The 14204-nt window shown below is 45.9% G+C and overlaps 1 protein-coding gene across 1 annotated transcript; it reads right to left on the bottom strand.

Moving 5' to 3' along the window:
• Positions 1-1706: 1706 nt before the first annotated feature.
• On the bottom strand, positions 1707-12922 carry LOC139233077 (torsin-1A-like). Its single transcript, XM_070863597.1, has 4 exons — positions 12790-12922; positions 10623-10867; positions 9921-10096; positions 1707-3997 (listed from the first exon to the last, which is right to left on the bottom strand). Exons 1-4 carry the CDS (start codon positions 12920-12922, stop codon positions 3727-3729), a joined length of 825 nt encoding a protein of 274 aa, XP_070719698.1. The 3' UTR covers positions 1707-3726.
• Positions 12923-14204: the final 1282 nt, after the last annotated feature.

Below are 14204 nucleotides of genomic sequence, written 5' to 3'. Positions count from 1 at the left end.
ATCCACCTCCATGGCACGAACCTGGTATTGCAGTACTTCCAGGAACGGTGCAGTGGCTCTAGGCCTTTTGGCTAAGAGCATTGGCGCAGAGTGATCCTTGATGTGTGCAAGGTGACCTCTGTGATTTGACAAAGAATTGGAAAGATTGGCTACGAATTTAAAAAAAAATGAGATTACCAGAAGTGCTTACCCGCTTCAAGGAAATGTTGGGCGGGGCAGGAAAATAAACATTTCTTGTGCAGGTATTTAAAAAAATTTATTATCAGATGTGGGTATGGCCGGCATTTATTGCCCATCCCTAATTGCCCTTGAGAAGGTGGTGGTGAGCCACATTCTTGAACAGCCGCGCTGAAGGTTTCTTTGCATACTTCTTTGTAGCCATTTGGTACTATTTGATCGCTAATTTCAGGTGACAGTTAATCCAGACCGGGTAAGGACAGCAAATTCCCCAAAGGCCATTATAGAATCATAGAAATTTACAGCACAGGAGGAGGCCATTTTGGCCCATTGTGTCTGTGCCAGCCGAAAAAGAGCTATCCCACTTTCCAGCTCTTGGTTGTAAGCCCTGTAGGTTACAGCACTTCAGGTGCACATCCAAGTACTTTTTAAATGTGGTGCGAGTTTCTGCCTCTACCACCCTTTCAAGCAGTGAGTTCCAGACCCCCACCACCCTCTGGGTGAAAAAATTTCCACTCAAATCCCCTCTAAATCTCCTAGCAATTACTTTAAATCTATGCCCTCTGGTTATTGAACCCTCTGCTAAGAGAAATAGATCCTTCCTATCCACTATCTAGGTCCCTCATAATTTTATACACCTCTATAAGGTCTCCACTCAGGCTCCTCCATTCCAAAAAAAACAAACCCAGCCTATCCAATCTTTCCTCATAACTAAAATTCTCCACTCCAGGCAACATCCTCGTAAATCTCCTCTGTATCCTTTTTAGTGCAATCACATCTTTCCTGTAATGTGGTGACCAGAACTGCACGCAATAATTAGCTGTGACCTAACGACTGTTTTATACAGTTCAAGCATAACCTCCCTGCTCTTGTATTCTATGCCACGGGTAATAAAGGCAAGTATTCCGCATGCCTCCTTAACCACCTTATCTACTTGGTCTGCTACCTTCAGGGATCTGTGGTCCTGCGCTCCAAGGTCCCTTTGTTCCTCTACACTTCTCAGTGCCCTACCATTTAATGTGTATCCCCTTGTCTTGTTAGCCCTCCCCAAATGCATTATCTCACACTTCTCCGATTGAATTCCATTTGCCACTGTTCTGCCCACCTGACCAGTTCACTGATATTTTCCTGCAGTTTACAGCGTTCTTCTTCATTATCAACTATATGGCCAATTTTAGTATCATCTGCAAACTTCTTAATGATACCCCCTATATTCAAGTCTAGATCATTGATATATACCACAAAAAGCAAGGGATCTAGTATTGAGTCCTGAAGAACCCCACTGGAAACAGCCGTCCAGTCACAAAAATACCCATCAACCATTACTCTTGGCTTCCTGCCTATGAGCCAATTTTGGATCCAACTTGCCACTTTGCCCTGGATCCCATGGGCTTTTACTTTCGTGACCATTCTGCCATGTGGGACCTTATCAAAAGCCTTGCTGAAATCCATACATACTACATCAAACACAGTATGTCGAAATCTCGACCTCCGAAAAGAATGACTCCGACACTTACAGCTCCGGCAAGGGGCAGGTCACACTCAGTCAAGGGCTAAGTGAACACCTCCGAAATGGTACAGTTTCACAAGATATTTATACAGTAAAACCCAAGTTATGGCCTCTCCCTGTGTATTGCTCTGTCTCACAGTCAGTGAATACAGATTACTATATCCTGGTCCTGACATGGTTTACAGATATTTCCTTTTGTCAGGGTTATCAGTTGGCCAGCCGGCCATTACTCCATGAGTCATAGGTAATGGGCTATCACCTGTCTTGTATTGTGTCAGGATTGTTCAATTTCCTGGTCAGTTTATCGTTTACATCAAAAGGATGAGATCTCTACAAGAGATAGTGGCTGGTGGAATGGAGTACATAGGAAAGGGTGGGGTGACATGGAACTCTTGTCGTGTAGACAATAGGAGAGCACCATGGGGGGGGTACTTGTCTCAGCATGACTTGTCTCCTAGCTGTCTGATGGCCATCAGCCATCTCAAACCAGGTTTAGCTGTTTATGCAAGCTGACTGCTAAAATGCAGAAAGTTCTGGAAAGACCAGGACTCCATTTTGATATATATATATTGCAATGGGCACACAAATACCGTATGGTATCACTTAGATAAAAATACATTTCCACATTCCCCCATTTTGTCCTTCACAAGGACAACTCAATCCATTCTGATCTTGTACAGTCTCTCCATTTCCATTTCCACACAAGAGCCTTCAGCAGTTGTTGCTACCATAACTCTAGCCGTGGTCTCGGTAGGTAACATAGTTTCTCCCACCCTGGCACAGCAACACTTAATGACAACAAATAATAGATACAGGGCGAAGACTATCAGCAGGAATATGATCAAACCCTGTACCACAGATTTCCCCAGGGCTCCCAACCATTCTGATGCCCAACCCCACAAGGTGATACCGTCCTGGCCAACTGTCTGTTTATACTCTATTACCTTTTTCCTGATGTTTTCAGCTAGACTGCCGATATCTTCTGAGTTATCTGGGATGTACGTACAGCATTCTTCACCTATTAATGCGCATGTCCCTCCCTCCTTGGCTAGGAGATAATCTAAGGCCATACGATTTTGGAGAGCCACTGTTCGAATAGCTACCATTTCATCATTTACCCCTTCAAAGGCTTGGGAAGTTGCGTTGGCTACTGATTCGACTAAGTTAGCCAGTTCCCGTAACTGCCATTCGGTCGATGCTATTCCATAGGGTGGCACCATTACCTTGAATATTCCGTTTAGCCACGTCAAATCCCGTTTAAATCTGTGACTTCCATAGGCCTCCCTTAGAGTCTTTACTGATCTGATAAGGGGTACCACATATCCTAAGTAACAGGACCCTGTCCAGTTGGCTGGAAACCATGGGTAGGCTTTATGGCCACAAATAAAGTAGGTGCAATTATAGGACGTCAGCTCCTGGTCCTTTCGCACTATCCCTACTCAAGTGGTCTCATCTTCCCCTGGGGCTTTGTTATGGACCATTGTCCAGCCAACGGTTGCTATCTTTCTCTCAGTGGGATTAGTTGTGGCTTGCCATTTAATCATTTGGGAACACTTGCTGCGTCCCATTTCTGGTCCTTTAGTCTCATTACTCACTAGACATATTATACCTTCAGGATTTCCTATTCTGGGAGTAATGCTTAGGAAGGGAGGCTGATGGTTATTATCATAATTGGGCTGGTACCATCCCTGGAAGGCTGTAAGTTTATACCCTGCCGACCTCCATTCTGTTTGCTCCTTCGTTTCTGGCCCCTTAGTTAGGTTTGTCCTATTTTGCACTGTCAACCATTCTACCATTTCTGATTCGTTAAAGGGGACAGATCTCGGGAATACCCCCTTTGGAGTGGACAGGCACATGGGAACATATCCAACAACTTGACCAGTTTCTTTCTTGAGCATACCTATGACTCAGTGCCATAAATACGTTTACGTGCAATTCCCTTCGGTGGCGGGTCTGTACCCCTGGTGTAATCAATAATGCGAAGTAAAACCCTGTCAAGCCCAGCACCATCAGTCCCCATAGTTCATACAGTTCCTTATTCAGACTTCCTTTTTCTGTTCCTCTGATTCCTTCTTCCCTTCCTCCTGGTCGGGTGCCCTTTTGCAATGGGATGCGTAGATCCATGTTGGTCTTTCCTTTACCTTGATTGCAGTATTGGTCGCCAGCAAGACCTGGTATGGTCCTTCGAATCTTGGCTGCAGACTGCTTTTTCTTTTAAAAATCTTGATGTAAACGAATTCCCCTGGCTCCAGGTTATGACACTTCCCTTCCGCTGGCTTGACTTGGGCTTCCTTTACCTGTGAATGAAAGCTGGAAATACATTTGGTTAATGCAATAGTTAGGCCCAAGTTTCCACGAGAAAAAAAACGGCGCCCCTCCGAGCTGGGCGCCCGTTTTTCGCACCTAAAACGGCGCCTAAAAAAATCCTCGGTATTCTCCACCTACCTGTAGGTCCTCTGGCCCTCGGCGCAGCCAGCACGAGCTGTGTGGGGGGGGCGGAGCCAGGTCCCGGCGCTGAAAACAGTGCCGGGACCTCTGCACATGCGCGCTATAGTCGGCACGCAAGTGCAGTAGCTCCAGGCGCCGAACTGTGTGGGAGGGGCCTGAAGCACGCAGCCCCTAGCCCTGGCTGAATGGCCTCACTGGGACTGCGTGAATGAGGCTCCCCCCCCCCCCCGACCAGACCCGACACTCGCTCCCACCCCCCCCCCCCCCGCCACCCCGACCCGACACCCGCTCCGCCCCCCCCCCCCCGCCCCGACCCGACACCCGCTTCCCCCCCCGACTGACCCGACCCGCGCTCCTGTCCCCCCCCCGCGCTCTCTCTCTCTCCCACCCTCCTCGCTCTCCCTCCCTCCCTCTCTCTCCCACCCTCCTCTCTCTCCCTCCCACCCTCCTCTCTCTCTCTCTCTCTCTCTCTCTCTCTCTCCCTCCCTCCCTCCCTCCCTCCCTCCCTCCCTCCCTCCCTCCCTCCCTCCCTCCCTCCCTCCCTCCCTCCCTCCCTCCCTCCCTCCCCTCCCTCTCTCTCTCTCTCTCTCTCTCTCTCCCTCCCTCCCCCCCCCCCCCTCTCTCTCTCTCTCTCTCTCTCTCTCTCCCCTTCCCGCTCAGCGGCACGAACGGCTGCAGAATTCTCCCTGGCTGAAGCACTTTCACACAGGTAGTAAGATGGTTTATTTAATCTTTTCTTGGCTTATAAATGTTTATTCAGGTTGGATTTATTTGTATAATATTTGTAGAAGTATAAATAAGGATTTATTGTAGAATTTAATGAGTTCCCTTCCCCCCCCACCCCCCAATCCCCCCCACCTCGTTCTGGACGCCTAATTTGTAACCTGCGCCTGATTTTTTAATGTGTAGAACAGGTTTTTTCAGTTCTACAAAAATCTTCACTGGCTCCATTCTACTTTAGTTTGGAGTACGTTTTCACTGTGGAAACTTTCAAATCAGGCGTCAGTGGCCGGACACGCCCCCTTTTGAAGAAAAAATTCTGTTCTAAACTAGAACTGTTCTACCTGACTAGAACTGCAGAAAAAAAAATGTGGAGAATTGCGATTTCTAAAATAGTCTGTTCTCCACCAGTTGCTCCTAAAAATCAGGCGCGAATCATGTGGAAACTTGGGCCCAATAATTCAACATATTTTCCTCCATTTTGTGGATGTCCATCTGTTTTGCAGTAAATGGTGCTGTAAAAGGTAGTCGTTGGGGACGTCCCATAACTATCTCATGCGGTGACAGGCCTGTTGTTCTGTTGGTTGCAGATCGCATTACCATCAAAGCTAAGGGCAGCAGTTCTGTCCATTTCAGTCCAGTGTCATTGCATAGTTTTGCCAGCTTATTTTTAAGCATTCCATTATATCTTTCAACAAGTCCAGCTGATTGTGGATGATAACTGCAATGAAAACGTTGATTAATCTGCAAAGCTTTACACATTTCTCTTATAACAGTTCCCGTGAAATGTGACCCGTTATCACTAGAAAGCTTAGCAGGGATTCCGAAGTGCGGTACAATTTCCTTTAACAAACATTTAGCAACAGTAGTGGCATCGGCCTTTTTACATGGAAAGACTTCAATCCATCTAGAGAACACATCTACAATAACTAATACATACTTGAATCCCATACACATAGGTAATTCAATAAAATCCATTTGTAAATGTACAAAAGGCCCGACTGGGTTTGGGTGGGAGGCAGATTCTACTTTTTCCGTCTTACCCAGATTCATTGTCTGACAGGTATCACAATTTCCACCGATTTGTTTTGCAATTGCCGAAATACCTGGTGCATACCAAGTTGCCAAAATATAATCTGCCAATCCCTCTTTGCCTGCATGTGTGAATGTATGAACACATCGGGCAATCCATGGAAGTAAGGATCTGGGGGCCACCAAGCAGCCGTCGTGGTGAACCCATATTCCTTCTGGATTTTTATAACATTGATCCTTCGTCCAGGTCACCACCTCCTCCGTACTGGCCTGTGTCTGAAAGGTCAGCACGTCATTAATAGTGGGTGGTGGGTCTGAGCAATTATTTTTCCTTAGTGGGAACAATGACACCTGCATCCCCCCTTTTGACAGAGCTGCTGACTTAGCTGCATTATCAGCTCTGGCATTCCCAAGTGCCACTTCATTCGACTGGCCTGTATGTGCTTGGCATTTGATAATGGCGAGTTTCAAGGGGCATTGAATGGCTCGCAGGAGATTTTCCACTTGTTCTGCATTTTTGATAGGGGTTCCTGAAGAAGTCAGGTACCCGTGAATCTTCCAAATTTGTCCATAGTCATTTGATACCCCAAAAGCATACCTGGAGTCAGTGTAGATATTAACTGTTTGTCCTTCAGCCAGAATACAGGCTCGAGTTAACGCAAACAATTCGGCTTGTTGGGCTGAAAAGGAGTCTGGAAGAGAGGCTGTTTCAACAACATTAAACTGAGTTACAATTGCATAAGCCACTCTAGGTTGGCCCCTATCATTTCATAGGGCTGATCCATCAACATAGTACACTAGATCAGGGTTACACATTGGTACATCTGTTAGATTGATACGTGGTTTAGTCACTAATTCGGTTACCATTTCACATGAATGGGGTTCGCCGTCTTCTTCCGTGGGGAGTAGAGTGGCTGGATTTAAGGTAGTGCATCTTTTGATAAGGTTCGGATTTGATAACAGTTCGACTTCATATTTAGTGGTTCTTGCAGAGGTTAGGTGTTGGGTGGCACATTTAGTAAGTAAAATCTCGACAGAGTGTGGGATATACAAAATGGTCTGATGATTTAGGGTTATTGCCTGAGCCTGTCGCATAGCATAATAAGCTGCTGCCAGCGAAGGAGGACATCCTGGTAGTCTGCATGCCACTGGGTCTAGTTGGGTACTGAAATACGCTACCGGTCGCTGCCTGTCCCCATGTAACTGAGTCAAAACAGATTGTGCAAAACCCGACTTGTGATGCACAAATAAGTTGAATAGCTTAGTGTAATCTGGTAATCCCAAGGCTGGTGCTGAAGTGAGGGATTGCTTAAGACTCTGGAAAGCATTCCGGGATACTTCATTCCACATCCTTCTTTAAGCATTGTGAGAATATAGTAGATTCATTCACAGCTCGTAGAGCAGCAAATATGTAGGCAAATTGCCATGAAGTCCAAAAACCATAGGGTAGAAAATAGTAGGGGAATTTAACTATCCTAATTAATTGGGCCAAATTTAGTGTGAAGGGTATAGAGGGTGCGGAATTCTTGAAATGCATTCAAGAGAATTTTTTTAGTCAGTGTGTAGCAAGCCCAACAAAAGAGGGGGCGGCCTTGGATTTAGTTTTGGGGAATGAAGTGGGGCAGGTTGAAGGGGTATTAGTGGGAGAACACTTGGGTACCAGTGACCATAATTCAGTCAGATTCAAATTGGTTATGGATAAGGACAAGAATAAGCCTGGAATAAAAGTTCCGAATTGGGGAAAAGCTAATTTTGCTAAGTTAAGGAGTGATTTGGCCATAGTGGACTGGAAACAGTTACTTGCGGGTAAATCAGTGTCGGAACAGTAGGAGGAGATCTGGAAGGCTCAGGCCAAACATGTGCCCTTAAAGAAAAAGAACATAAGAAATAGGAACATACGGCCCCTCGAGCCTGCCCGCCATTCAATAAGATCATGGCTGATCTGATCATTGACTCAGCTCCACTTCCTCGCCCGCTCCCCACAACCCCTAATCCCCTTATCATTTAAGAAACTGTCTATTTCTGTCAAATTTATTCAATGTTCCAGCTTCCACAGCTCTGAGGCAGTGAATTCTACAGATTCACAACCCTCTGAGAGAAGAAATTTCTCCTCATCTGTTTTAAATGAGCAGCCCCTTATTCTAAGATCATGCCCTCTAGTTCTAGTCTCCCCCATCAGTGGAAACATCCTCTCTGCATCCACCTTTTCAAGCCCCCTAATAATTTTATACGTTTCGATAAGATCACCTCTCATTCTTCTGAATTCCAATGAGTAGAAGCCCAACCTACTCAACCTTTCCTCATAAGTCAGCCCCCTCATCCCCAGAATCAGCCTAGTGAACCTTCTCTGAACTGCCTCCAAAGCTGTGGAAGCTGGAACCAAAACTGCACGCAGTATTCCAGGTGTGGCCTCACCAATACCTTATATAGCTGTAGGAAGAATTCCCTGCTTTTATAATCCATCCCCTTTGCAATAAAGGCCAAGATACCATTGGCCTTCCTGATCACTTGCTGTACCTGCATACAATTCTTTTGTGTTTCATGCACAAGTACCCCCAGGTCCCGCTGTAAGACTGGGAAAAATAATTCTAGAGCCTCCTGGATGTCTAGGGACTTACAAGGGAGGATTAAGAAAAAAAGGCACGCTTATGTCATATACCAACGGCTAAATACTTTAGAATCTTTAGAGAAATATAGAAAGTTAAAAGGCAAAATTAAAAAGGATGTTAGGAATGCTAAGAGAGAGCAAGAGAAATTCTTGGCCTGTAAAATTAAGGAAAACCCTATGATGTTCTATAAATATATTAAGAGTGAGAGGGTAACTAAAGAAAGGGTAGGGCCTATTGGAGACCATGAGGGTAATCTTTGTGTGGAGGCGGGAGATGTTGGTAGGGTTCTTAACGAATACTTTGCATCCGTTTTCACAAAGGAAAAGGGTAATGCAGATACTGTTATCGAGGAGAAGTGTGATATTCTGGATGAAATAAATATAGTGAGAGAGGAAATATTAAGGGGTTTAGCAGCTTTGAAAGCAGATAACTCCCCAGTATCGGATGAAATGCATCCCAGACTGTTGAGCGAAGTAAAAGAGGAAATAGCTGGGGATACTCCCTATATTCAAATCTAAATCGTTGATATATACCACAAAAAGCAAGGGACCCAGTACTGAGCCCTGTGGAACCCCACTGGAAACATCCTTCCAGTCACAAAAACATCCATCAATCATTACCCTTTGCTTCCTACCTCCAAGCCAATTTTGGATCCAACTTGCCACTTTTCCCTGTATTCCATGGGCTTTAACCTTCATGACCAGTCTACCATGTGGGACCTTATCAAAAGCCTTGCTAAAGTCCATATATACTACATCATACGCACTACCCTCATCAACCCTCTTGGTTACCTCCTCACAATATTCAATCAGGTTAGTTAAACCACGATCTTCCTTTAACAAATCCGTGCTGACTGTCCCTAATTAATCCTTACCTTTCCAAATGCAGATTTATCCTGTCTTTCAGGATTTTTTCCAATAATTTTCCCACCACTGAGGTTAGGCTGACAGGCCTGTAATTACTCGGCTTATTCCTTTCTCCCTTCTTAAACAAGGGTGCTACATTAGCAGTCCTCCAATCCTCCAGCACCATGCCCAAATCCAAAGAGGACTGGAAAATGATGGTCAAGTTGCAGACAACACTAAAATTGGCTGTGTGGTTAATAATGAAGAGGAAAGTCATGTGTCCATCAGGCAACTCTTGTCCACTTCTTGGCAGCTGGGCAAGATCACCAGAAAAACATAAGAACAGAAGAACTTCAGAATTAGGAGCAGAAAGAGGTCATTCGTCCCCTCAAGCATGCTCCACTATTCAATAAGATCTCAACTCCACCTCCTCCTACTATCTCCAGATCCCTCGATTCCCCTAGAGTCCAGAAATCTATCGATCTCAGTATTCAGGAGCAGGCTGCATGGCCCGCCCAATCAGACAAAAAAGGCCCACACCTCACAGGTGCTACAGACCCAAAATCAGCTCACACTTACCTCAGGAAGATGAATATGGCCTTTCGATAGCTCACTCCATCGAGGTGTTTGTAATTACCCAGGAACGGTATAATGGAGTCAATGACGTCTGGGTGCATTTTGTCCATTTCGTCAAAAATAAACATGGACCGCTCACATGCGCTAACATTTCCATGAATCCCCTCCTGCAACTGTTGCTGAATTCATGAATGGAGGAAAAAATATTTTTGAATGCATGCCAAGCCCTCTTTTTAAAAAAATATCAATTCTATTGACAACAGGGTTCTTTGTGGTTCTAACTTTGGCACTATTTCCTTTAAGGTTCTTGCAGACAATATTCTTTACAATAGGCAAATAATTCACATTTGCAAATGCAAATATTTGTTTCCACATGCAAATATTTGTTTCCACAATTAAGGGAATTCAGGGAGCTTTACCTTGTATCTAACCCGTGCTGTACCTGCCCTGGGAGTGTTTGATAGGACAGTGTAGAGGGAGCTTGACTCTGTATCTAACCTGTGCTGTACCTACCCTGGGAGCTTTTGTTCTAATCTTGAATCGTATATAAGGGACACACTACTCCTACAGAGAAGAGCAAGAGGCTGATAATTACCTTGTACTGGCTGGTATGTTGAACATTGGGAAAGTGATAAGCAGCCACAAAGAGATGGACGTATTTGCTGTCCATTCCCTCCTTATAAAGGCTTTTAGCTATTATTTTACTGATAAAGATTTTGCCAGTACCACTCCAGCCATAGATAGGGTGAAAGCCTTCTGCGGTTCAGAGTTACTCAAGAAACCTTTAATCACCTTCGGAATCACATCGATTGCAATGTGCTTTCCAAACAGATTCTTCCTCAAGTCTGTTTCTAATCCTATTTTAAAACCGAACAAAAAAGTCTGGTAATTATACAAGCAGGACACTGTCGATATAAGCAATTGTATCACAACAGTATAAGGGATCAAGCCTCAGAATTCTATCCGATATTTGCTGAAAACCTAAAACATTGGAGAAGTTGTTCCGGGACACCCGGCAGGCAAGTTACACAGTCCCCTCGGCCTAATTAGGATTTCCAACCCTCCAGGATTGGCTCGGAGACTCCAGGAATGCTCTACTACACTGCGGTGAGCAACACCAGGAGAAAAAGCATTACGTCAAAAAAAATTGTGTTTTAAAAAAGAATTCTTTGAACACCAGAAATGGGGGAGACGGTGGGGGTTGGGGAAAACTGTTTGGGGTAATGGAGAGTCTATTTGCTTTTCCATTGGCTGTGGGCGACCAATGGCAACAAAGTATGGGCTGATTGGGCGATCGATGGCGGGAGTGTGGGGCGGGGCGGTTGAAGGCAGGACGTCATGTGATGACTCCTCCAGCAATACATCCAATCAGAGTTGGCCGTCCTAGGCCTAATGCGTGTCCCAGCAAGAGGCAAAAAAACTTTGGGGGTTTTGCTTTTACAGAAAAATTGGACATAATCATAGAATACAATCCTCAAAACATCAGTAAAAGATCCTGGAAACGAACTCACATTCTAACTCGCTGCAGAAAGTCAAGTCTGCTAATTAAGAGCGTAAGCAGCCTTATACCATTGTGATAATTGTCAATGCAAGGCCAATTAACCTCTCTGGCCCAGAAAGGGAAAAACGTCGTACTTCCAGCAAGTGATGGCACGTTAAAAATTTCCAGCTGAAGGATGCAGAACAAAGTCGAACTAACTCTGTTGTGCCGCTCCGGCAATATCTGGCCCAATGATGAGGGTTTAATGTCTCATCCAAAAGACAGCACCTCCAACAGTGCAGCACTCCCTCAGTACTGCACTGAATTGTCAGCTGAGATTGTTATGTTGATCCCTCAATCATATGCTCGTTGCAACAGGGATAAGCTCATTCATACCAACAATGCTCGGGTAAATGGGGCCGAGGCTACCCTTCGCATACACCACAGTCGCCAAGTGTACATGCTCTTATCTATAGCACAGATGTAGGCAAATTTCTGAGCAGTGCAAAAACTATAAGGCAGCAATAGTAGGGGATTTCAACGACCCGAATATTCAGTGGGATAGAATTAGTGTGATATGTATAGAGGGTGCAGAATTCCTAAAATGCATTCAGGAGAACTTTTTTAACCAGTATGCAGCAAGCCCAACAGGGGAGGGGGCAGTTCTGGACTTAGTTTTAGGGAATGAAGCTGGGCAGGTGGAAAGGGTATCAGTGGAAGAGCAGCTTGGTGTTAGTGATCATAATTGAGTTAAATTTAGGGTAGTTATGGAAAAGGACAAAGATAGACTAGGAATAAAAGTTCTCAATTCGGGGAAAGCCAATTTTACTGAGCTGAGACTTGATTTAATCAAAATGGACTGGAAACAGCTACTTGAAGATAAATCAGTGTCAGAGCAGTGGGAGGCATTCAAGGAGGAGATCCTGAGGGTTCAGAGCAAGTATGTTCCCTTAAAGGAAAAGAGTGGGCCGAACAAATCTAGAGTTCCCTGAATGTCAAGGGGCATACTGTGTGTATGGAGTCAGAAGACATGGGTATGGTTCTTAATGAATACTTTGCGTCTGTTTTCACAAAAGAGAGGGATGATCCAGACATTACAATCAGGGGGAGTGGAGTGTGAAATATTAGATGGAATAAACATAGTGAGAGAGGAAGTTTAGCAGCTTTGAAAGTGGATAAATGCCCAGGCCCGGATTAAATGTATCACAGGCTGTTAAGAGAAGCAAAAGAGGAAATATCAGAGACTCTGACCAACATTTTCCAATCCTCTCTGGCTACCGGTGTGGTGCCGGAGGACTGCTAATGTTGTGCCTTTGTTAAAAAAGGGAGAAAGGGATAGACTGTGTAATTCCAGCGGGATCCAGTTCTCGGTGCAGCATGCCTGGTGTCGACAGTTGAAATAATCATAGACAGAGGACAGCAGTCTGGCCACGACGGAGGCGGCACTGAGGGGCTCGAGCACGGCGGCCTGCGGCGGGGCGACGGTGAGGCCCAGGTCCAGTGGGCGGCGGCGGGCAATCTCCATCTGACAGCGGCCGGCCCGTAACCCGGCAACACACCGGGCGCTTCACAGGAGTGTTATAAAACAAAATAACAGACTCCAGCATTTTCCCAAACGAAAGATGTTCAGCTAACTGGCCTATAGTTTCCTGCTTTCTGTCTGCCTCCTTTTTTAAATAAATGATTATTTTCCTGCCCCGCACAACATTTTCCTGAAGCGGGTAAGCACTTCTGATAATCTCATTCTTGTTGCTTTACATTGTCAAGGTCTTTTGAACGTACAACACAGATCAGGTAATGAGCAGCTGGCCCATCAAACTTGTCCTATACTGTCACGGTGGAACATCTACATGCCATTATTCCCCAACCCCACCAAACCAGCAATCTCCTGGGAGAAGCAAAAAAGAAACGTTAGATCAATTTAGGAAAAAAACTCTGGAAAATTCCTCTCCGACCCCAAAAGCTGTTCAAACGAGTTCGAGGAGACCTCGGGGAACGGATGACACATCCCCCAATGACCCACCTACTTTTTATATGCAGTTGCCCATGGTCGGCGCATGGCAAAAAGGGGCCACGGACAGCGTGGCGGCCCCGACCTGCGAGAGACCAACAGCGGCAGGTCGGGGCCATAAAAGGAGCGGCGATCCTGGGCATCGTGGTGGTGTGCCACGGCAAGGTACAGCGCGAGCTGGTCCAGGGGGGGGGGGCGACGGCAGCGAAGATGGATGTCATCAAGGCTCAGGTCGGTGATTGGAGCGTGGGCAGGTAGAGTAGGAGCGGCGAGGTCGGGGCGAAGGGGCGGTGAGAGATTGTAGAGCGACGTGATCGGGGCCCAGGATAGGCACGAGTTCGGGGCCAGAAGAGGCGAGGGCCCCAAGGGCAGTATGGGCCAGCCCACACTGCGATATGTGCACGCACTAGGTCCGTGCAGCAGAGCTGGTCTCCAGTCGACTTGGTTAACCCTTGCCACTGGACCAAGACCTAGCTCTGTCAAACCCATGTGATGGCTGGTGTGCAACGGCCACCCCGCGTTAAAAAAGTCCACGCACAGGCATCTTCCACCCTACACTATGTAGCTCAGGACCTGGAATATTAGGTCCTTCATTGAAATACCTGTGAACTCATCTCTTTTTTGGCGTGGAAGCAAGTCATCCTCGTTTCAAGGGACTGCCTATGATGATGATGAAGATGATGATGTGCAGTTACGGTGAGCACTCTCTGGAATCCGTCCAGCTCCCTTTTAAACGCTGGCAGTGAATCTGCACTCACATCACCTGCCGACAACTTGGTCAAATTTCAATGTAAGT

The sequence above is a fragment of the Pristiophorus japonicus genome, chromosome 20 (genome assembly GCF_044704955.1).
Source record: "Pristiophorus japonicus isolate sPriJap1 chromosome 20, sPriJap1.hap1, whole genome shotgun sequence".
Taxonomy (NCBI): Eukaryota; Metazoa; Chordata; class Chondrichthyes; family Pristiophoridae; genus Pristiophorus; species Pristiophorus japonicus.
Note: the sequence above shows the minus strand (reverse complement) of the source record. Positions and strands in the feature narration are given on the sequence as shown.

Bases quoted from the DNA above. Each gene is read 5' to 3' on its own strand.
- LOC139233077 (XM_070863597.1), bottom strand. From the start codon at position 12,922: ATGGAGATTGCCCGCCGCCGCCCACTGGACCTGGGCCTCACCGTCGCC. The intron at 10,868-12,789 runs GTCGACACCAGG...TAGAATTCTGAG, and splicing joins TGTCTATGATTATTTCAACT to GCTTGATCCCTTATACTGTT. The intron at 10,097-10,622 runs GTAAAATAATAG...TCATGAATTCAG, and splicing joins TACTGGCAAAATCTTTATCA to CAACAGTTGCAGGAGGGGAT.